Genomic DNA, 23,869 nt, shown 5'->3' with positions numbered 1-23,869 from the left:
ATTCTGCAATTTTTCTGTCTCAGATTAATTCGAACCACACTGATTTTGTGGGTCACATTTATTAGAAATCAGAACAAAAATTGCATGGTTCTAAAAATTCTGCGTCCAAATGATCAAAACTGACATTAAAACAAAATCAGTGAGTTCAGAACATGTAAGAATAATAAAATGTTCTCTGAATGTGACAGAAGTGAACTAAAGTGAAGGCACACGCTGTACATGTCCAGCCAGGGAAATGTTCGATTCTGTAGCAGCTTCAGTCTGGTGAGATGATGTCCAGGTTAGCCAGGTGTCTCATAGTGGGTCTGCCGTGAGGACAGTTCCACGGATGCTCGATCTCCCCCATGTGAACCACGAGCTTCTTCATCTCACCAACACTCAGAGCGGTGCCAATCATCACCTGAACGTAAAAAAAAAATCATCAATAAAGAAACGTCACTAACGCAGTTTGAGTGGCTTTCTAACCGAACACTAATGAGAAACTGGCTAAACACTAAAGCTACCGGGTGATCACACACACCTCGATGACTGACTCTTTGGAATATCTTGACATTAAGTGCAACAATAATTTAAAATGAGATTATTTTGATATAAACTCACAGATTTTCGACAAGCTCTGGAGGCAAACATCTGCCGGACTCTAGATGGGCGGCACATGACCCCCGGGCTGTCGCTCAACATGAAGATCAGCTCTTCGATGTCAGCTGGGCCAAAGGTCCAGTTCTTACTGGTGGGCAACGAGACCAATTTAACTCTCTCCATCACCTGAGCTGCAGCGACAGACACAAACCAGCATGAGGAACAGCTCTTCTGTAATAAAGAAGCTCCTGCTTAGCGTCTGGTACTCAACAGTAATTCAAGCATCATACCGTCTTCATCAATCAGGAACTCAAAGCCGTTCTTTTGGAAAATCTCGATATTTTCTATGAGCACATTCTCACTGACAGCAGTAAGATGGAGCTTCTGTGGACTGGAAACATCAACAACACAAACATCCCATCAGAGCAGCGTTACACACAACCACGTGTGCTTTTATGAGCAGATCTAGATTCCTACGCAATAAGCTTCTGTCCCTGGAGCGCAGTGTGCTGCTGCAGCATCTCAAAGTTGTACTTCTCATCTGTGGCGTGCTGGTCGATGATGAAGATATCCGACTCTAGCCTGGCGATGATGAAGCCCAGGTTAAACTGACCGATGATCTCCATTTCTTTAAACATGTCTTTCCTGAGAGGATGAGACACTTTGAAAGTCAGACTCCCAGACTGAACCGGCCAGTTTGCTCTGGACGTGAACTCACCTGATCTCTTTCCGGAGCTCGTCCTCTGCGCTCTGATTCTCCCCGGGGCTGATCTTGGCCCTGAAGCGTCTGTACTGCAACTCCTCGTCGGCTCTCTGCTTCTGCTGGTCCTGCAGCCTCCTCATGCTCGCTGCCAGCTCCTGCAGGGAGAACTGCAAGCAGACCGTCCTCCTCTGTAGGGAGACTGGGGAGTCCACCGTGGACGACAAAGCATCAAAGCAGCGTGAGAACATGTCTGATCTTTGTTCTGCAGTGAAATGCTGAGTCTCTGCCCTGGACCGCTTGGCTTCAGGGCTGATTATGGAGTCCTCTTTGGACGAATACGATTCTGGATCTTCAGGAACAGACAGACTGTCGCATGTTGATCCGTCATTTTCACTTACACCATCAGTAACTGGTTCATACTCTGGTCTTGATGTTGCAAGGTCACAACTAGACACAGAACAGTCTTTCTCACCACAGGACGTCCCTCTGTCCCTGAACCCGTCCAGCACCGACCTACCCACTGGGGGGCATTTGTTTGTATCTCCTGCTGGTTTCGAAAGAGGTTTCATACTTTGGATAGATGCGGGTTTAACAGAGTCCTTAAAAAAACTCTGCAACGTTTTCTGGGTCGTACCACCGCTGGGAGCCTTCTCCTTACTCGCCTTGTTCCCAGAGCTGGTGTGATTAGAGAACGCAGCTTTGAGGGCAGCCAGGTTGATGGGTGACTTTGGGCTCAGACCCACTGTTTGGGCGTTCTCTTCAGGAACTGCTCTGCTTTTGTCAGACTTGAAAATGTCTTCAGGTGCAGATGAGGAAACTAAAGGCCAAAGAGTCAAAACAAGAATTAAAAGGAGAAGAACAAGACAACAGAGTGAGGATATATTCTTACTGGCTGCAGGTTGAACATTCAGGCTGAGCTTATTGACTCCAGCTTCATACATCGTGATGAGAGAAGTTTTAAGAACAGCCAGCAAAAGTTTCTCCTCCTGCAGGAAGATCTGTCGTTTGTCTGGAGTTACGTTCACATCCACACACCCTGAACACAGAACCAAGAAACACTGACATGGTAGAGAGCAAACAAGAACTTCCAAGAAATGCTCTTCTCTCACCCGAGGCAACGGCTATGTTCAAGGCTACAAATGGATACTGCTGCTTGTTGTACGTGTGGTAAACTTCATTCACCAGCTTGGTGACCTGCAGGGGAGGGAAAAGAGGAGTCAGGAGGAAACCACTACGCTTTAATAAACCAGCGTCTACATGAATTACCTTCGGGGGGTCACACGGTCGGCCGTTGATGAAAAAGAACTGCCTGTCTGTGGCACTCCGGCCAACGCCGTGGTCGCCTCTGGACACAAACCCTGAGATTCTGCAAAGACACGCTTTGTTTGTTTTAGGCAACCAGCAACTTAAAGCCAGCTTAAGGATTGAGTACTACTGACAGAAACAGCTGTTTGGGCAAATCTGCGTCCTTAAGCCCGTATTCCTCCAAAATATTCTCTGTAGGAGACACTTGCTGAAAGGGTATGAGGCTCTGAAGCTGCAGGACCCAGAAGATCATGACATGATTATGGAAACCTTTTAATGTGTTTCAGCCTCAATGGTGGTATTCACATTCAAGACTGAAACCACAAAGAACCTGTTTTGGTCCAAAAATGGCTCCGATGTTGTCTCTGAAGCTCTGGCTGCCACTGGTACTGAGGACGGTGCTCCTCTTCCCCTGCCCGTTTTGGTTGGAGCAGGTGAGTCGTACTCCTGTAGAGATGATACAGTAGGCCTGCAGCACATGCAGCATTTTGGCATACTCCTGGAACACAGAGCAGCTGGGTGTCATTATTGGGATTAACATCCTGCAAGAGCGTGACTGGTTGATTTGAAGTGTTGTTTTCATGTTCAGATCTTGTCCTGCTCTCTGTCAAAACACTCTGCTTACACTCAAAAATGCCTTTTTTGCATTCAAATGTGTTTCACTTGCTCTCAAACGGACTCTTTTGCACTTAAATCCATAAAAAAAAAACTTCCTCCCTGGAGTTTCAGCTCCTTCCCTCTGCACTCCTAAAACCTGATCTTGTGAATTTTTCCTGCACTCTTGAATTGAAGTGAGATGGTCCTGCCAAAGGTCCCTCAGCCAATAGGAAGCCAGATGTGATTCTTCTGGAGTATCTCCCACCGGCAAATGTTTAGCACCCCACACACCGAAAACCACGTACCTTTGTCTATCAGTGCTGGGCACACCACCTGAGTCTTAGCGAAACAAGGAAGACTCGTATGGATTTAAGTGACTTTGGATGGATGTTTGGGGTCAGTCGCTTTTCATTTTGTAAATTGATAAATAATGAACAAAGATGGCGCGTGAGAACGATAGGCGGATTTGTGCTGTGTCTGCAGTGATGCGGGCGTGGTACCGATCCGTTGTGGTGAAGAGAGAGCTGAGCTGGAAGGCGAAGTCCCGATTTAACGGTCGATCTGGGTTTCTACCCTCACTTATGGTCACGAGCTTTGGGTAGTGACCCAAAGAATGAGATCGTGGATAGGGTTGCAAGGATACCACTTTTTCCCAAACCGAAACGATACCGATACTTGGATCTGAATACTTACTGATACTGATTACCGATACTTCTACCACACAAAAAAGTACTACTATGAATTAGAATACAGGTTCTCCTTTCTTCTCTGCTTTCAACAGGAAAAGACTGTGAGGTAGATAAAAAGTAAAACATATGAATAGAAATCATCACAAAACTAAAATATTAGGTGAACAGAAATGACAAGTTACAGTGAAGCCACTTTCAAGCGACTGCATTGGTATCGGTATCTGTGCATCCTCAATCGTGGATACAAGCAGCCAAAACGAGTTTTTCTCTGCAGAGTGGCTGGGCTCTCCCTTAGAGATAGGGTGAGAAGCTTGGTCATCCAGGAGGGGCTTGGAGTAGACCTGATGCTCTTCCACATCGAGAGGAGCCAGTTGAGGTGGCTTGGACATCTGGTTAGGATGCCTTCTGGATACCTTCCTGGTGAGGTTTTCGGGGCACGTCCAACTGGGAGGAGACCCAAAGGAAGACCCAGGACACACTGGAAGGACTATGTCTCTCACCTGGCCAGGGAACACCTTAGAAGTGGCCCAAGTGGCTGGGGAGAGGGAAGTCTGAGCCTCTCTGCTTGGGCTGCTGACCCAACCTCAGATAAGCGGAAGAGAATGGATGGATAGATGGATAAAAGAATAATCATTATTTACATTTCTGAAAGCATTCTTTTTTTTTACAGCTTTCATTTAAACTTGCCTAAAACTTTTGCTCAATATGGTTTTAGTCTGGCTACGACTCATAGACAGGAGCTTGATCATGGAGCAGAATCTACGGTTGTCTTTCAAACTGTCTCCGTGCACAATTGGACTGCTCTAGAACCAATTAGGGAAAAAAAACACATCATGTATTCATTGCTACGGAAACCAGTCTATGGGGAGGTCCGCCATACACCCGCTGAAGAAGAATAGATGCGTTAATATCTCAAAGACCCGAGTCTAAATTGTCCAAAGCCGATACCAATGCCTCTTCAAACGAGTGCCATTCCTGAGTTGACGCCATTTTTGTAGTTTTTCTCCACCGCAACTGTGGTGCAAATCCCGCCCAATGTGTCGTCAAATAGAATGCTGAGACTGGTCCAGCCTAAAAGTAGCCACAGAGCTAATGGTAGACCTTCTAAGGCTACAAATGGAGCGTGGCTAGACTGACCTGCAGAGCAAATTCTTTTGCTCCTGCTGATAAAGAGACTACATTGTCTGATTTAATCTTCATGAGCAGCTGGCACACACAGGCAGATTTAATTTGTTTATTCATCAAACAAAAAGTTAAAAAAGGTCAAACAGATCCTGACATATCTGACCTTCTTGATGTTGCGTTGGAACTCCTTGTGTCTAACAGGCAGGGTGTAGAAGAGCTGCTGTAGGGTGACTGTGGTGCCTTGCAGCCTGGGATGAGGAGACTGCTGTACCAAGTGGCCTTTGTGGTCAAACGCAAGCTTGGTGCCTACCTGGCTTGACTCGTGGCATGTGATGACACTCAGGTCACTGCAATCAGACACAGATGTTGATCTGTTGAGTCTACAAATAGCCCAGACTAATGCACAGAAGAAACACTTACCTTAGGGCACACAAAGAGCTGAGGGCTTCACCTCGGAAGCCAAACGTTTCCACGTGGATTAGATCGGAGAAGTCTCTCAGTTTTGATGTGTGATGCTTGAGTGCTGTGGAAAAGAGAGGAACCATGTAACACAAACAGAGGGAAGGAAATATACAGATGAGAGCAGACACTTACTGAGTCCTTCAAAGTTAGCCTCTTCAACACCTTTACCGTTGTCTGACACTTCTACTTGTTCCACACCACACTCCTTCAGTTTGACTTCTGAAAAATGTACAAACGGGACATTAATCGGGAATGAAAAGCCATTATATGCAGTGTTATTTTTTTAAATGTACACATTTACACCTTCCAAAGCAACATCACTTTCCTCCTCTTTCTGAAAACCTAAACCACGATGCCTGCATGATGCTAACAATGTTCTGGTTTCTAGAGCAAAATGCAAACATCCCAGCTCATGTTTTTATAAAAGACTGAAGATAAATTAACTGACCAGACTACTTAGCAGATCACTTTGCTCACCTATGTTGGTGGCTCCAGCATCAATGCTGTTCTCCACCAGCTCTTTCACAGCAGTGGCCAAACTCAGGACCACTTGTCCTGAGCAGATCTGGTGCACAGAGTGCTTGTCGATAGCCTTGATGGCTCCAGCAGGCTCAGAAGTGCTGAGAAGAAAGCCATTTTCATGAGGTCACTGGTAAAAATACTAAACCATCATTTGTTTACTAGATGTTTTCTGAACATGCTTTGGATTAGCACTACGTCATGACACGACCATAGAGAGTTCATGTCAAAGTTATTGCATATTCCTTGCTGCAAGCACACATGACAGAATTAGGGCAAGTTAAATCAAGAAAAAAGGAGCTAGCTCACCAAACATCAGACATCTTCAAAGGTGTTCCAGTATCTATAGCCACTAACCAGGCAGCTACATATTCACCCCTCTCTAAACAGTTTATTTACACACCGACTCCCGCTTCTCACAGCAGCGAAGACATGTCCCGCCCGCCCGGTGTGCGCACTCTGCTCGCGGGCACTAAGGTTGCGCATGAATTGCGCAACTGAAATTAATTATGAAAAAGGAGGCGTCTTTAAAAATGAGCAAGGAATGAAATCTCAAACGCGGCAAAAATAGAGGAAGAGAAAGCGTTAAAATAAACCACGTTATTGGTAACATAAACGTCATCACCTGACGCACCAGATAAGGAACCGTGTGCAATTTCCTTACATTGTAATACAACGAAAAGATAAATATAATGGTTCTCATTAAAGCTAAACTTTTTAGTGTATGTGCTTATTTAATTAGAATACAACTTATGAATTGTTTGATATTTTGGATTGGTTTTGAAAGCAATACATGTTACTTTTTCTTTTTAACTGTGTCGTACATTACAGACGGTCCCTGAGAACCGGTAGCTCATGATCATGGCCGACCGCTGACGCGAAGCATGGGGACTTTACCCAAATGGTCGCGTGAAGTTCCTTATTTAAAGCTAATGTTTGCCCAGCATTCCGAGTCGGTTTACGACAGACATGGGGTAGCTGTCAGGAATCTGTTCTTAGTAAAAATCGTTTAAATATATTACCAAGTATTTATTTCTTTTTCAAAATGTTCTATTCGGCGTCGGACAACCGTGTGGTACTCTCGGAGGAATGTTCTGGCAACAGCAGCAACATGTTAATCCGGCGCAACCTCACTACCGTCAGGAGACGGGAATTGGAGAGTAGCTTGCTAAACTTAGCAAGCGAAGAGGACGAAGAAGTTCAGTTTGACAGTGAGCTGCTTTTCTTCTTTTGCTTTAACACAGAAAATATTGTAGTTTCATTGAGCATTTGGTGGTCTTTATCTCATATTTCTGGTCACGTATATAACATTTCCAAAACGTTACTTGATGCAATGTTTTCAGATCTCGCGAGACTTAAAAATGCAGCTAGGGAACATCGAGATCATTTGAAGTAAATAAACAATAAATGATAGTTCAGTCTGCTATGTTAATGTTTTGTTGGGGTGTGGTTTATTTTTATTTTTGTTCTTTCTGTTAGTAGTCCGTCTTTGACAAACTGAACAACCCGAGTCATTTAGTGTAAGAATAATAATTTGTAACAGTTTTGCTCAGAATTAATACTTTCTTTAAAAACTTTGCTGTTTGTGCCTTTTTTCCATTACCATGTTTATTTTCATTCTTTTCAAAGATTATAGGTTTGCAAAGAACCTGAACTTTGGATACTAACACATTTTCGGCAGATCTGATTTGTGTATGCACACAAGAGATCTTATGGAGTTTCTTGAAATTATGTTAAGATAAATTAATATTTTTATTTAATAGTTATATCCTTTATTTTTGTGTTCTATGTTTTGATCAAATGGAAAATATTTTTTTAGACATTTTTCTGTCTAAACTTAATAAATTATTACTGTTTTAACTGCTGTGGATTTTTTCCTAAAATATATTAAAATAGCCTCATGAGTCCAATTCTGTTAAGATCGAATGATCAGTTCCCCCATGCTGAAGTAGGGCTGGACAATATGGCCTAAAATCAACATCAGGATATGAGGATTTCATTTCAACTGCAGGTGTGCGCAAAAACAAAAGTTGTCCACTAGATGGGGCTGTCACATACATTACGTTGAGTCACATTTTTACGTAACTCAAGGTGGTACAGCTTCTTAAAAGGACATGGATGTTGCCAACCTACACACATCTTTTCATTTTTTTTATTATCAAATTTATTGACGTGGGAAAATGATCTTGATGAGAGTCAGAAATTTTGCTAACGAAAAAATGTTCGATTTATTGCCCAGCCCTATGCTGAAGCAAAATGTAGTTATTTTTCTGATGCTTCCAGGTCTTAATTCTGCCATGAATTTGCTTATATCTCATCTTAAAGGGACTTTACGGAGTTTAGAATTTTTATGCTCACGATTGCCCCCTCAAGCCAAAAGCATAACGGCAGCTTCAATAGTAGGCTCGTGCACGAGGCGCGCATGCTGTACGTGCACACTCCTTAACGAAAATAACAGCTGAGACAGTCCTGTGTGTGTGTGTGTGTGTGTGTGGCCCAGAGGACAGAGGAAAGGAGAACGTGCAGCTAATTAATTAAATAATTTGGTTCTGTACCTTTCTCTTCAGCACAGCCGACAAAGGTTTATAATGGGTCTGTCCTCCTGCATGCTCAGATCATTCCCTTCCCTTGCTTGAAAAATTGTTCCAAATTGAAAGTTGAACCCACATCTTTTTTATCTGTGAATTCAATGCCGTTCGGCGATTCTCAAATAAAAATGTGGGCATCTTACTGTAAAAAATATACCATTAATGTAAAAATGAAACTCTAAATAAAAAAAGTATGGTCACATCCAGACTCAAACCCGGGTCGTCAGTTCATCAGTCCGATGTCTTACTAGGTGAGCTAAACCGCCAGTGACATCTCTTGTATCTGTAACATTTATATCGTTGATAACTACTGAAACAACGTTCAAAGAACGGTTCGGAGCAAAAATGGCTATTTTGTTGCTAATTTGCAGGAAATATCTAGAAGAAAGTTCTACAGAAAGTAGCTAAGGGTCCTCAGAAATGTAGCTAGGTTCATCACTAGGCGTTAGGAACAGCGACAAAGTCGCTGAGTTGGCACTACCTCTCTCTGCTGCTAAAGCTACTGAAAGCAAATGCTACGGGCGATGCCTGAGCGTGAACACGCATGAAGCAGCCTGCTCGACCCGAGCAGCTCTCTTTTTCTGTGATTTTACAGAAAAACAGGCAATCACAGTAAAAATGCCAGGGCTCATTCTACAGGACCAGCGCATTGCAGGAGAATGTATGAAGAAGAAATGTATTATTTCTATACATGTTTTGGCTGTCAAACTTCCATAATGCCCCTTTAATTAACCACATAAAAAAAAAACGTTGTCAGTTTGTGAACTGTTGTGAAATTCTGGAGATAAAAACAGTTTTCAGATGTGTGTTATTTCTGGTAACTGAGGCCTTCATTAACGGAGGTAAAATATTCCAACATTTATCCAGAAGCAAACCCCAGAACGTTACTTCTTTTAACTTCAGGGCATCATCAAAAGCAGCAAATAAGATACATTCTGACTCATAATATCATTTTGCGACCAAATAGCGATGTGTATTGGTTAAATTATGGTGATGTGATATGTATCACGATACCGTGGAGACGTTACAATATATCACGATGTATCGCGATACATTCAGTCAGACGTTATTAGTGATTTTTGTAGACTGAGTTTATTATAGGAAAATTCAGTAAATAAGCGGATACTTAACATGTTTAGCATGAGGTATCTTAACCATAATAGAAGTATTTATATTTCAATGGCAGAAACAAAACCCATTGCACACTGCTGCCAACTAGCGGTCGGTGATTTAATTGCATCAAAAGAAAAAGAAAATACACAAATGTTTGCATGTAAATTACTGATGCACAGATGTAAAATTTTGGGGCCGATACTGATATCCGATATTAATCTCACTGTTGTGGCCGATAACCGATATTTGCTCAATACCGATATACTGACATTAATGCTTTTAAAATCAGCAGATTTTGTATAGAATTAAATTATTAAAGCTGACTTTAAGTTATTATGTACACACACCACACACGTTTATGGTTCTGAGATGATTACATTAACTGTTCACATGAATAAACAATTACACATCACCCCCCTCACCCTCTGAAACAGGCAAACAAATGGAGACGAGATGGAAAAAATATCTGTTGTTAATATCAGCTTGGCTTTATTTATCGAACTGATACCGATATGTTAAAAAAATGACTAACATCGGCTGATACCGATATGGATTCTGATATATTGGCCATCTCTTAATGTAAATTCTTTCAAAAATTAGATACACGACTTTTGAATATCGATATAATATTGCAGGGAAATGTATCACGATATATTGCCATATCAATATTTCCTAGCATCCCTAGGGTCCAAGCATGTCCTAAATGTCACACACACTTTAAAGAAAGAGGATGTGAAACCACTGGACTAGAAAATTAGGCTTTTTAACATTTCTATTTCTCACTCATATGTGCAGTAGGTGACGGGGAGGGGCTTGGTCTCCACTGGATGCAGCAGATAAGAGCTTCTTCTGTGCACACCCCCCTGTGTATAAACAAGATGAGCTTATTTAATGTGTTGCAGTCGGAGGGAATAATCATTAGAATAGTTCGGAGTATTGCATCAGAAAGGTCATTATGGATACAAATATGGACCTATTAGAGAAAAACATAGTTGAAATGATGGCTAAATTTATCGAAGAAGGTAAGCTGTACTGTCTACGTCAAACTTAAAATGAACTTATGCTATGCTATATTATTACCATATAGGTAACAATAATGTGTGTTTTGGTGTCTTTATGTTAGATTTGATTACATGGATGTAGCTGTATTTTGTCCCTTTTGTATTTTCAGCCTCTGATACAGAAAATAGCGGCGAGGTGCTGATGGCTGGTAGACATTACTCATCTATCCAAGAGTTTGCCTCTGCGATCCCTAACCACCTTCTCCTCGGGTCACTGCTCGAGCACCTGTGCTGCGTCTACGAGAGCAACCCCGCACGCTCACGCATGCTCTTCAAAGGTATTTACGCCGTTAGATCACACCTTGTAAATATGTTGATCACTGTCTCCACAGCATGCTGAGAAAACTGTGATGTTATGTCCCAATCATACATGATTTCCCTGCTCTCCCGACAGTCATAGGCCAGCGTTTAGCAGCCATGAACCTGCTTTCACCTTTGGCCATAAGTGATGAATTCAGCACCGTCAGGCTCCAACACAACTGGGCCTTCACTGAGCTGCTGAATGCTGCTAGCTCCTCACTGTATCCACAGGTACACACCTCACTTCTCTACACGCTCGCTGTTGGATACGACAGATTATCAGGGCTCGGAATAAAAAATAATTCTGGAGGAATATCTTATTTTGGGTCTTAATTTTGAGATTTATCTCTAAATGTCAAGAAAGAGATTAAAAAGATATTTATTATTATTATTATTATTATTTTTATTTTATGATTATTGTTGTTGTCTTTGTTGTTATTGTTGTGACCAATCAGGCAGAAGACGATCATATGTAGGATTTACAGAACAGTCTTTCATAATAAGAGTCTCACACACACACACACACACACACACACACACACACACACACACACACACACACACACACACACACACACACACACACACACACGGTGCTTTTATATGACACGCCATGCCGGCAAATCGGCGTAATATTACCACAACGATATGTCTATAAACTTGCGTGAAACTGGAGCACCGCAGCGCTCCATGAGCCTCTCTGAGCTGAAGCTCAGATCACCAGAGACTGCACAGGGACCGATGGGGACAGACACCTTTAGGAGCTGCTTGTTAAAATAAAGTAACGATCACGGCTTCAATCGCAATAAAAAGCAAGTTATGTCCAAGATAAACGGAAGTCTGCGACAGCGCAGAGACCGCCCCCATACCCACTTTATGCCGCCATCACCTAATCTTTTATAAAATTGCCACGATTGCGCCACATTACCGCCACGGTCTGATCTTATAAACGACCTTTATCCTCCCCAGGGAGCCGCGGCAAATCTTGTTTTGCAAACGGCATGGTCCTGTAAAAACAGCTACACACACACACACACACACACACACACACACACACACACACACACACACACACACACACACACACACACACACACACACACACACACACACACACACACACACACACACACACACACACACACACACACACACACACACACACACACACTAGTCTCTGTATCCTTATGTGGACCCTCCATTGACTTCCATTCATTTTTGGGGCTCCTGTGTCTAACCCGAACCATAACTAATGCTGTTCTATTCCTAATCTTAATCTTGGATCTATCTAAAACCATGTTTAAGGCTATTTTGTCATTTTGTGGACCAGCCAGATGTCCCCAGTGTGGGAATGTTCACACACTACAGGTTAAAAGTTTAAATTTGTCCACTGAAGCATATAAAAACAAGTACACACACACACACACACATGAATGTGGTGTTATTTACATACGGCTCTAGGTTTAAGAGACATTTGAGCTAAAAGATGTTAGAGTAAGGTTTTGAAAGTCTGTGCTTCAGTGCTAGTTTAAATTTTCCTTTTTTTTGTCCTAGTTATTGATTTTACTCATTATTAAAATTTATCACAGAAATAGCATTGGAAAACATTTATTTATTTATTTAAACATTTTCTTGACATTTTGACTCCATTTCACAACAGAAAGGACAACAAAAAAAGTCTACTCTTGTGTGAGTGGCCCTAATGTGCAGTCACATAATGTGTAGGTAGAAATTAATAACACAGAAAGATTGTTTGTGTTTTTATGTTGCACAGTGTTCACTGTCTGATTATTTCCTTTTGCAGGGGCAACATTTTAGTACAAACACACACAATCCTGCTGTCAGGTAAATCCTTGTTGGAGTTTTAATGTCGTCCTGCTTGCAGTAACTTTGGAGGAGTTTATCAGAAACGGTTGTGCGTCCCCACAGGTCCAAGGAGGGACTGTTCCAAGCACAAACATCACGATATCTGAGTGAGTTTGAGGAGCTCTGCAGGCTTGGGAAAGGATCATATGGGAATGTTTTTAAGGTATTTTATGTTCCATTCAAACGTTTCTTTTTTAAACTCCACCAGAAGAGCTGAATTCAGTCGACATCGTTCTGATAATATCTGTGCTGACTCTGCAGGTTATGAACAAACTAGATGGACAATTTTACGCTGTGAAGAAAATTCTCATTAAAAAAGTCTCAAAGGAAGACTGCATGAAGGTCTGCTGTCTGGCTTTTGTTACTTAGATAAATGAAAGACTCGTCATATTTAATGCCTTTATTCTGTTGGCTCTAGGTCCTCAGAGAAGTCAAAGTCCTATCCAGCTTGCAGCATGTAAACGTTGTGGGTTATCACACCGCATGGATGGAGCATGTTCAGCCGGCAGCATGTAAGTCTTACCCTGTGACGCACTCGCCTGGCCTGCCAGACTAGTCCTCTGTTTAATTCTGCACAGAGAAAGAGTCTGGTAACTCACAGGCTGAGGGGCGGGGCTAGGCAGCTCAGAAATAACCAATCAGAAAAAAGACTGAAATGCCGACTTGGCGCTATAGATTTTTAGCTGTAGTCAAAAATGGCATCTGGTGACAGCACAAACATCTTTCTTTAGAAGAAAGGCTTTTAGCGCTTCTACTTGTTTTAAAGACGTTGTTTTAGACCAGAGGAAAGAGCCGCGGCAAACTCCGCTTCAGTCGCCATGTTTATGACAAACTCGGCGTTATGGTGTGTGACACACGCTACTCAGCGCTGATCGGCTCGGTTAGAATTATCACGGGGTGGGGTTATTTGAATAGGAGAGTTCCCAGACCCTTTCTCTGTGCAGGATTAAACAGAGGAGGAGTCTAGCAGGCCAGGCTAGCAACGTGCTGGCTCAGCTGAGGTGACAAAAGGGAGAATAATCCCTCTTCTGTATAAAATCTCTATGCTGCAGACCCCGAGTCACACCTTCCCGCTCTGAAATCTCCTGGTCAAGAAGACGGGTAGGATGCTGGACATAAAGGACATCTGCTGCTCCTAAATGAGCTTTTACTTGCTCTACAGGAATGTGTGACATTAGCTATTCTGTCTTTTACAGTTTTAAAGACAGCCCTGAAAACAGCAGTAGCAGCTCTTCTATAGTGTTTGAAAGTTTAAGTCAACCAGGGGCAGATGCTGTTTCAAAAGCCAAAGACTCTCCATCAGATGGCCACGTGGTGTGTCCTAGGACCATGCGTCGCATCCCTGAGAACTACGTGCCTTGTGTGTTCCTGGGTCAGCGAGAGCCTAAAAGAGGCTCCAAGTGTCTGGCTATGGGCTGGGATGCTTCGCCGTTGTTGGAGGAGGGGTCGAGCAGGAGCAGCATTGAACTGAACAACAACTCCTGTCTCGACAAGGAATGTCCTCAGTGGGCTGACAGGAAACGCACAAGAAGGCCTTCTAAAGAGGTACATGCTGCAGGACGCTCTGGGATCAGCCTGGAACAAGAAAAATAAAGCAGGATTTTATTTGAACTAAGCATGTAAAGCTTAAAAGAGATGAACGTTTTATGTATTGGTTTTCTTTGTGTGCAGGTACATTTCCACCTGATGCTTTATATCCAGATGCAGCTGTGTGAGCGCTCACTAAAGGACTGGATCTCTGAGAGGAACGCTAGACCAATAAACAACCACATATCAGGGAGTAAGTCTTTTAGTCAGTATCTCACTGGGCTGTGGCTGGTGGAGACAAATTTAAAAAAAAATTGCCATTTCAGACAAATAGTTTCAAAGTTTCCTAATTATGTGTCAATTTCTTCACCACGTTGCCCTTTTTTGGTCATTAATCTAGCCCAACGTTATCCTGTATTTCTTGTCTTCTGTGACTCGTGGACATTAAATTGAAAAGGCTTCGGGAACAGTTCCAGACTCCCACATCGACTGTATTTTTTGTTACATATTCTGAATTCTAGCAATGCCAGATTGAGGCTCTGCGACTAACACAGGAACTCCAGAACTCTGCGTCCATTACGAGACGCTTTGGGGACATCATTGTTTGTCTTTTGCCACCGGGAGCTGCAGCCCAGTGAGAAACTGGGTTTATGCCTTTTACATACAAATGTAGTGTTTCTTTTACCAGTGCAGACCACAGGGCTTCTCTATTAGTTGTAATTCTAATCTCAGTGACGATCTGGGTTTTGAATGATTGTAAAGACAAAGTCAGCTGATATTTGCTCCTCCTTTGCGGTAGGGCTGCTCAATTAATCGAATTTTAATCACGATTACGATCTGAGTTTTGAACGATTATAAAAAACAAAACAAGCCGATTATTTGCTCCTCCCGCTTGCGCTGCCCTGAGTTGCAAATGAAGCGCTCCTCCACAGTGTTGCCAACTTAGCGACTTTGACGCTATTTCTAGCAGCTTTTCAGACCCCCTTCTTGACTTTTTAATCCTAAAAGTACCTAGCGAACATCTCAGAAACATCTCTGGTAACCCTTAGCTACTTTCTGGATAACGGTCGTCGACATTTCCTGCAGGTTAGCTAAACACTCCGCCTGAGCTCCGGACCGTTCTTCACAACGTTAGGAAAGGGAATGATGCAGTGATGTGTCGGTCGCTAAAGACAGCTCTCGGACCGCACCTGCGGACTCCTGAGCAGCTAAAAACAGCTAAATGTGCGCGTGCAGTGTGCTAAACACACGTGCAGCTTGCCCGATTGCTGTGAGACCGGGTTGGGGGGTGGGGGGTGCAGCTGTGGTTGGGACAATTATTACATTAACTGATGAACTTGTAAATAAATAGTTTATAAATAAGGTAGAAATAAGTTCCTCACGCTGATAACTAATAACTAACCTCTCTGAGGACACGGTGCTCCTACAGCACCTTGACACGACTCAATAAATGTTATGCAACATTTTGTGAACATCAATTTATTTGCATTTATTTGTTATAAATGCCACTGTATAATTCTTGCTGTCAGTATCTGCAAGATATTGGTATTTGGTTCTGTACTGGTTAGACTTAAATGAGTTAAACCAAGGTCTATAGCCCTTGGGTCAAACTATGAGCTATAAGTATATTGGTCTTTTTATACTGGGAATCAGGAGTTATTTTAGTGATCATCTTGTTTCTTATTTTTGTCCTAATTGTGCCCCGAGCAGTTTTATGACTGAATAAAAACAAATAAAATCATCATAAATTGAAAAATCGTCCTAAATAATCGTGATCTCAATTTCAGTCACAAAAATCGTGATTATTATTTTTGCCATAATCGAGCAGCCCTACTTTGCGGGTTATTCTCGCGCTGCTCCGAGTTTCAAATCGAGCGCGCCTCCCACAATTATTGCCAACGTAGCAATTTTGTTGCTGTTTCCAACAACTTTTCTTCCCCCCTTCTTGACCTTTTTCCTAAAAGCACACATCGACATTTCTGATGACCCTTAGCTACTTCCTGTTAAACTTCGTCGTCGATATTCCCTGAAGGTTAGCAAAACACCCAGCCCGCACTCCTGACCATCCTTCCAGACACTAGGAAAGGGAATGGTGTGTGCATGTGCAGCATGAGCACGTTACACCAACTAACTAATCATAAACCTTTCTCTGTGGATCTTGCTCGCAAAAATAAATAAATAAATAAATAAATCAGCTGTTTTACAAGCAACATAAACTCAAGCTGCAGCGAGCCATGTCTGAGGTGGCTATTTTAACAGGGATGTTAATTCTCTCAGTGAGCGTGAGACAGACATTTGACTGATTCAAAACATGTCCACTAATTGAGAATAAAGCAATGCAACTTTAATAGTTTAATTGAAAAATGTCAATAGGTGTGTTTTCTTTTCCGGAATTTCAGGGTAAATGCAGCGAGGGGGAAAATGACCAACGGCCCGGTCCTCCTACAGCTGTCCTGTCTCCAGTTATTTACAGTTTGGCCTTGTAAGGAATGTGCACATCCCGACCGCTGCGTCAGAACGCAACTCGTGCTTTCCTAAATGCCGGTTCTCCGCCCCGTATGCATTTCTTACTTCCCACGACAACATAATTTCCGACTGAGTTACAAACAATTGGCGGCATTCGCACCCACAAACTGCACCGGGCCACTTCGAAGACCTCTGAACAGAAACTCAAAAGGTTCCTGAAAACGTCCGTTCAGCTGGCCCGGTCGAGTGGAGACACGTGCATGTCGAGAGGTTCCTGCAAATCTACCCTGAAGCTCCGGTAGTGGAAACCAAGCTATTGATGCTGTTATCAGTCTAATTTGTGGAATTTGTTCTTATGATCTTTACATTTTTAACGTTAATCACAGTTTTAATTTAAGTACTGTATATTTAATAACCCTTGGTATATTCAGTCTTTAAATCAATCTACTCTACTTTTAACCTCACCTGACCAAAGTGAGGTTTACTACATGTGTGGGATTTCAGGAGCTGAAAATACTCTCTAAAACTCACGCAGCCACTTGGTTGCGTTGACAACCGTGCCTTCATGGTTAGGCTCCTACCACTAAAAACGGCATTTTTACAGTTGAATATATTAAAATGTTTTAAAGATATTAATGCCGAAGTCGTAGCCGGCTATTCCTGAACGAGCTCAGTGCCCTGATTTGCATAGATTGTTAAATATTATGGGAGGAAATGTTCGGCGAAAAAACAGACCAAAGGATCTTGAAAGCATAATAAAGAGAAACAGGAATATTAATGTTTGAATGCTTACAGCCATCAAAGAAAATATGAGTGAAGGATCTCAGTAACTGTCATTTGGTTCTTTCAAAATAAAAGCACCAGCTGCATCACAACTATAACAAAAAAAAAAATGAACCTATTTAAAATAAACAAATATTAACAATGTCATTTTCATTTAGATGAATTACAAAAAACTAAACACTTCCATCAAGGGTGGCTATAACTCCCGCCCCTTCCCTGACACACATCACTGCATGTCCTAAATCATCTGTAGCAAAAAGGAACTCAAGCATTATGTCACAGAAAACAGCCGTCCAAATAATTTCTGTGTCTTCTTGTGCTGCGTAGCGGTCTTCTCTGGGAGCTCCGGTTCAACTAACCAGACGCATATACACTCACTGGCCACTTTATTGGGTACACCTGTCCAACTGCTCGACACAGATTACTAATCAGCAAATCTCATGGTGGCAGCTCAATGCATTTAGGTATGTGGATATGGTCAAGACGGTCCGCTGCTAGTCATGTGTATTTGTGAAATTCTGGCATTACAATATGTATCACGATACAGGGGAGACCATACGCTATATCACAATATATTACGATACATTCAGCCAGACAATATTAGTGATTTTTTTAGACTGAAATAATAGTAGGAAAATTCAATAAACAGTCCAAACTGATACGTAACATGTTTAACAAGCGATATCTGAACCAATATAGAGGGATTTACATTTCAGTGGTGGAACAAAACATAACCCATTGCACACTGCTGCTCACTAGTGGCCAGCGTTTGAATTGGGCGAAAAAAGAAAAGAAAATACACAAATGTTTGCATGTAAATTCTTCCAAAAATTAGATACACGGCTTTTGAATATCAGTATAATACTCCAGGGAAATATATCACGATATATTGTGTTATCGGTATTTTCTTACATCCCTATCCGCTGCAGTTCAAACCTACCTGAGTGTTGTTGCTGACCATGTCCCTCCCTTTATGACCACAGTGTACTCATCTTCTGATGGCTACGTCTAGCAGTATAATGCTCCATGTCATAAGCCTAACCCTATTAACCATTAAACCTAAAATGTTTTGTTTAATGAATACCCAAATGTAGTAATGCACAGTAATATATGGTTGACGTGATATAAATGTAGCCATCACGCTGTTCTACATGGTTTTATATTTGACTTTTATTTTGTCTTTTCAGCTCCATATGATCTTGTCGATACTGAACACACTCTGAGCTTGCTGAAAAACATACTGGAGGGAGTGGAGTACATTCACTCAAGAGGAATCATGCACAGAGACCTGAAGGTAACATTTTATTCAGGGGTTTACTGCCTCTTGTACCTAAAATGTGGGATTCGTTATTTACCAACCACCCTTTCACCGTCTAACTCTAAAGAGAGGTGTTGAGTGTCCCACTGATTAAACACAAAGTCATACAGATTCCCCGTTCTTCTTTCCATCCACTTACACATTTCAGGTAAATCTCACCCTTACACATATCTTTAAGTGTCCTTGGCTGCTGCATCAGATTGATTATTTGGTTTCTTTGTTTAACATACCTGCAAACTTGTCACTTTTTGGCAAAAATCGCCGTTTTTGAAGCCAAATAAGGCGTTCACTTGAATGGTCTGGATCCGAAGAGTTTTTATTTTGAGGGGAGGGTCTTCTGTCGGGTTTCAGCATAGGGAGCCTAAGTCTTCTCCCTTTCCGGTTGGCTCATGGGTCCCCGGAAGAACGACAAAATGAATGCAGGTCAACGGGGCTAAAAACGCTATTTTCTGATCCGCTTTGCCTTACGCCCTGGATCGCACATATGTTGTACTTCAACTTAAATGAAAAGTAATGATGGGTGTTTTGACAATGCTAGTTACATACTTTGAGATTTATTAGCTTGTAAAAGTTTGTAATTAGCATGACTACACACCAGAAATCGGCACGTCTCATATGTGACGTCACCACATAATCTCCTCTCCCCTGTAGCTGCTACTTACCACATGACCAGATTTATGATGGTTATTTCCTCCTGTGGGAAGTTCGCTGCACTTACAGCCATTTTCCCTCCTTTTCTCCGTGTCTGGTTTGATGACATCACTTTCGTGAAGTGATGTCATCACCGAACTCCTCCCATGCCCGGGTTTTTGCCTTGGCGACCTCCTGAGCCACGTTCTGTTTGGACTGCCGGTACCCGTCAGCTGCCTCTGGAGTCCCACAGGCCAAAAAGACCTGATAGGACTCTTTCTTCAGCTTGACAGCATCCCTAACCGCCGGTGTCCACCAGCGGGTCAGGGGGTTACCACCACGACAGGCACCGACAATCCTGCGACCACAGCTCCGGTCGGCCGCCTCAACAATGGAGGCACGGAACAGGGACCATTCAGACTCAATGTCCCCCACCTCCCCCGGAACATTTTGGAAGTTCTGTCGGAGGTGGGAATTGAAGCTCCTTCTGACAGGAGACTCTGCCAGATGTTCCCAGCAGACCCTCGCGATACGTTAGTAGTCAGTTGACAGCTCCGCCCCTCTCCTCACCCGAGTGTCCAAGACATGCTGCTGCAGGTCAGATGAAACAACAACAAAGTCGATCATCGAGCTGCGGCCTAAGGTATCCTGGTGCCAAGAGCACATATGGACACCTTTATGTCTGAACATGGTGTTCATTATGGACAATCCATGACTGGCATAGAAATCCAATAACAAAACACTCGAATTCAGATCGGGGGGCCGTTCCTCCCAACCACACCTCTCCAGGTCTCACTGTCGTTGCCCACGTGAGCGTTAAAGTCCCCCAGCAGAACAAGGGAGTCACCGGAAAGAGCGCTTTCCACCACCCCTCCAAGGTCTCCAAAAAGGGTGGGTAGTTTGAACTGTAGTTTGGTGCATAAACACAGACCACAGTCAGAACCCGTCCCCCCACACGTAGGCGGAGGGAGGCTACCCTCTCATTCACTGGGGTAAACCCCAACGTACAGGCACCAAGATGGGGGCAACTAGTATGACCACCCCTGCTCGGCGCCTCTCAGTGGGAGCAACTCCAGAGTGGTAGAAAGTCCAACCCCTCTCAAGGAAACTGGTTCCAGAGCCAGAGCCATGCGTTGAGGTGAGTCCGACTATATCTAGTCGGAACCTCTCAACCTCACACACCAACTCAGGCTCCTTCCCCACCAGAGAGGTGACATTCCATGTGCCAAGAGCCAGCTTCTGTAGCCGAGGATCAGACACCCAAGGTCCCCGCCCTCGACTACCACCTGTCACACACTGCACCCGACCCCTTTGGCCCCTCCCATGAGTGGTGAGCCCATGGGAAGGGGGACTCAAGTTTCCTCTTTGGGCTGTGCCCAGCCGGGCTCCATGGGTGAAAGCCCGGCCACCAGGTGCTCGCCAACGTGCCCTACCTCCAGGCCTGGCTCCAGAGGGGGGCCCCGGTGACCCACGTCCGGGTGAGGGAACACGGTTTCCATTTATATAATTCATCATAAGAGGTCTTCGGGCTGCTCTTTGTATGATCCCTCACCTAGGACCTGTTTGCCATGGGTGACCCTTCCAGAGGCAGAAAGCCTCAAACAACTTAGCTCCTAGGATCATTGAAACACAAACCCCTCCACCACGGTAAGGTGGCAGCCCAGGGAGAGGTATTTCATTATTTATTGATTTTTGGCTGAAACAACTTTTCATAAAAACATTTTAGTGATATTTTGACCAGTTTTACTCCACATTTATACTTGATTTCCACGTCAGCTCCAGCTGACAGCAAACTCATCACACTCAGCTCTTCTGCAAGAAGCAGCACCATGAAAAGGAGGAACAGCAAAGTCCTACAACAAGAGGACAGAGCTGCATATGGAGGTTTTCAGATGCACATTGGGTTTAATTTATTTGGTTTGTTTGACATTTATTTTCTTTAAGACTTTTAGTTCTTACCGAAAATCCAGAAGGTTTTTGCATTTACCTTCCAAATCGCTCCTACACATGCGCCCTGCTGTGGCTCAATCAGACAACTGACCCTGTGACTCCTTGACATATCATGAATGGCTCTCATGTTTTCCTCCATAAGTGGTTGTTGTAAGGGCGGATGGCTTTATCGCTGTTGCTTCTGTTTTCTGCAGTCCTCCAACATGGCTGGGTCTCTGACTTTTTTGTGTTTATTTTTTTATTAGTTGTGTAAAATCAGACTTTTCTGGTTTTAATCCCAATGGGTTGCTTCTCAGAGAACTAATGATCCAAGCACTTATCAGTCTTTTCGTCTTCCTTGTTTGGTGTTTTGATCCACTGCTTCTGTTTTGAGTCTGATTCGATCACATTCAGATGTCCTCGTCTAACTTTGACGTGCAGCCTTGCTGTCCACGCTGATAACTGGTGGCTGCAGATCCGGGGCCTTCCTGGGGACTGTTTACTGTTGCTCTGGTGCCTGTCACTCCTCAGGCTTTTCCGTTAGAGCAGCATTTTCCTTATTTGCATACTTTTTATGATGCATTTTAAAGGGTAAAAATGCAGCATTTACATTCTGACTGATTAGCTCATAAGAAGGTCAATTTTTTATGCTTCATACTGTTTCTTTTCAAGGCTGTATCCAGCATCTGCATCATAGTGGTGTTTCATCACCAGAAGGAATGCGAAGCTAGATTTGCTCTCATGAAGTTGTTCGTAACTTTTATCTTTTTATGTCTGCTTTTGCTGTAGTGACGCACCAAACTGGTCCTAATGTCCTTGTATTTTTTTTCCCTGCAGCCAAGGAACATCTTCCTTCATGGTCACGACTGCCATGTCCGGATTGGGGATTTTGGTTTGGCCTGTAGGGATATAATATTCGATGATCACAAAATAACCACTTCTGGTGGCGATGGTAATCTTGTCCCTCATGGCTTGTTGTATTTTTAAACCATGAGTGATTTCATAATCACCAGTAGGTGGCACCATTTTCCCTGATGTCTTGTTTATTCTGCAGATTCTGCTCATACTTCAGGTGTTGGTACATTTGTGTATGCAGCACCAGAGCAGCTGAAAGGCTCCCATTATGATTCTAAGGTAAACACATTTTAATGGCTTCAATTGAAGCCATTAAAATGTCTATCTAATTATCTAATTATCTAATTAGATACAATACTTTATATATTGTGATTGACCACTTTCATGAATTAGGCTGTTTACTTAAATTCCTCCTTGCATCTGTTATGTATGATGTTAATTAAACAGAGTATCATGTTGCCCTTGCAGTCAGATATGTACAGCATCGGAGTTCTCCTCTTTGAGCTATTCCAGCCTTTTGGGACTGAGATGGAGCGAGTCCGGACCCTCGAGGACCTGAGAGAAGGGAAAATCCCAGATTTATTCTTCCACAAATGGCCGGTTCTGACTAAGTTCATCATGAAGCTGACAAGTAAAGAGCCTAGTGTTCGGCCCACGGCCAGGCGGCTCCTAGAGTCTGAACTCTTCTGCAATAAAGAAATGGTATTTTGGGCTGAATAGCTAGTCGATTAATCTATGTTTTACAGTATTGGAGAGTCTATGTTTACATGTTTTATTTATCCAGTTAAATCTAAGCCCTACTTTGTGTGTAGCCAAAAGGGCCCTCATCACTTCTGGTTGATGTCCTTTGATAATAATTACCAACAAGTTGTATTTTTGTGTTTTTCAGGTAATTCGTGGATTGCAGAAAAAGGTTGAGGAGCAGGAGGAGGAGATCACGCAGCTGAGGCTGCAGATCAGTCGGCTTCAGACATCAAAAGTCAGTTAGTTTCTCTGATTTGGACAAGACCTGTGCCTGAAAACCAACAAACAGCCACTGCTGGAAGTGTGTGTGTATGCTGAACATCTGAACATGACGACTTTATAATTTGCCCCATCGTCTTGGTGCTTAAAAGTTAAATTGAGATACAACTGGTTATTTCAGAGAAGCAGTTTGTGACAAAATAACTGACAGTTTGAGCCTTTGTGTTAGTGTGTTTGTGCAGCTCATCTTTTGTGTATGTAACATAAAAACTATTGTAAACATGCTGTGATTCATGTTCATCCTTTACTCTCTAGGAACCTTTTACTCGCTGCTTTGAATGCTACAGGCCACACAAGACATTGGATTTGTATTACGTGGACTCTTAAAAGTGTAGAGGCTCTTATTTTTGCGCTCTTCCTGCTCCAAAGCTGCTGTCACTCGTAGGCTACATAAAGCACATTAGGTCACAGTTAAGCACCGGCGACGGATC

At 42.9% G+C, this 23,869-nt stretch overlaps 2 protein-coding genes across 3 annotated transcripts; one reads left to right on the top strand and one right to left on the bottom strand.

The window, feature by feature from the left end:
• Nucleotides 1–40: 40 nt before the first annotated feature.
• Nucleotides 41–6,431, bottom strand: pms2 (PMS1 homolog 2, mismatch repair system component). The gene is made up of 15 exons (XM_015963576.3): nucleotides 6,289–6,431; nucleotides 5,938–6,080; nucleotides 5,593–5,679; nucleotides 5,419–5,521; nucleotides 5,162–5,345; nucleotides 2,919–3,086; nucleotides 2,722–2,819; nucleotides 2,549–2,648; nucleotides 2,392–2,476; nucleotides 2,172–2,318; nucleotides 1,298–2,099; nucleotides 1,057–1,224; nucleotides 870–970; nucleotides 601–770; nucleotides 41–400 (listed from the first exon to the last, which is right to left on the bottom strand). Exons 1-15 carry the CDS (start codon nucleotides 6,300–6,302, stop codon nucleotides 257–259), a joined length of 2,514 nt encoding a protein of 837 aa, XP_015819062.1. The 5' UTR covers nucleotides 6,303–6,431; the 3' UTR covers nucleotides 41–256.
• Nucleotides 6,432–6,829: 398 nt separating this feature from the next.
• On the top strand, nucleotides 6,830–23,661 carry eif2ak1 (eukaryotic translation initiation factor 2-alpha kinase 1). 2 transcript variants are annotated; one of them, XM_015963577.3, is made up of 15 exons: nucleotides 6,830–7,190; nucleotides 10,852–11,019; nucleotides 11,136–11,272; nucleotides 12,846–12,886; nucleotides 12,971–13,070; nucleotides 13,169–13,249; nucleotides 13,326–13,419; nucleotides 13,960–14,008; nucleotides 14,104–14,452; nucleotides 14,579–14,687; nucleotides 18,871–18,977; nucleotides 22,398–22,512; nucleotides 22,615–22,694; nucleotides 22,884–23,117; nucleotides 23,305–23,661. In XM_015963577.3, exons 1-15 carry the CDS (start codon nucleotides 7,025–7,027, stop codon nucleotides 23,401–23,403), a joined length of 1,929 nt encoding a protein of 642 aa, XP_015819063.1. In that variant the 5' UTR covers nucleotides 6,830–7,024; the 3' UTR covers nucleotides 23,404–23,661. The 2 variants fall into 2 exon arrangements, with proteins under 2 accessions (XP_015819063.1, XP_015819064.1); XM_015963578.3 differs by lacking the exon at nucleotides 6,830–7,190 and adding an exon at nucleotides 10,522–10,702.
• Nucleotides 23,662–23,869: the final 208 nt, after the last annotated feature.

This window comes from Nothobranchius furzeri, chromosome 16, assembly GCF_043380555.1.
Source record: "Nothobranchius furzeri strain GRZ-AD chromosome 16, NfurGRZ-RIMD1, whole genome shotgun sequence".
Classification (NCBI taxonomy): Eukaryota; Metazoa; Chordata; class Actinopteri; order Cyprinodontiformes; family Nothobranchiidae; genus Nothobranchius; species Nothobranchius furzeri.
This window is presented reverse-complemented; position numbering and strand designations above follow the sequence as displayed.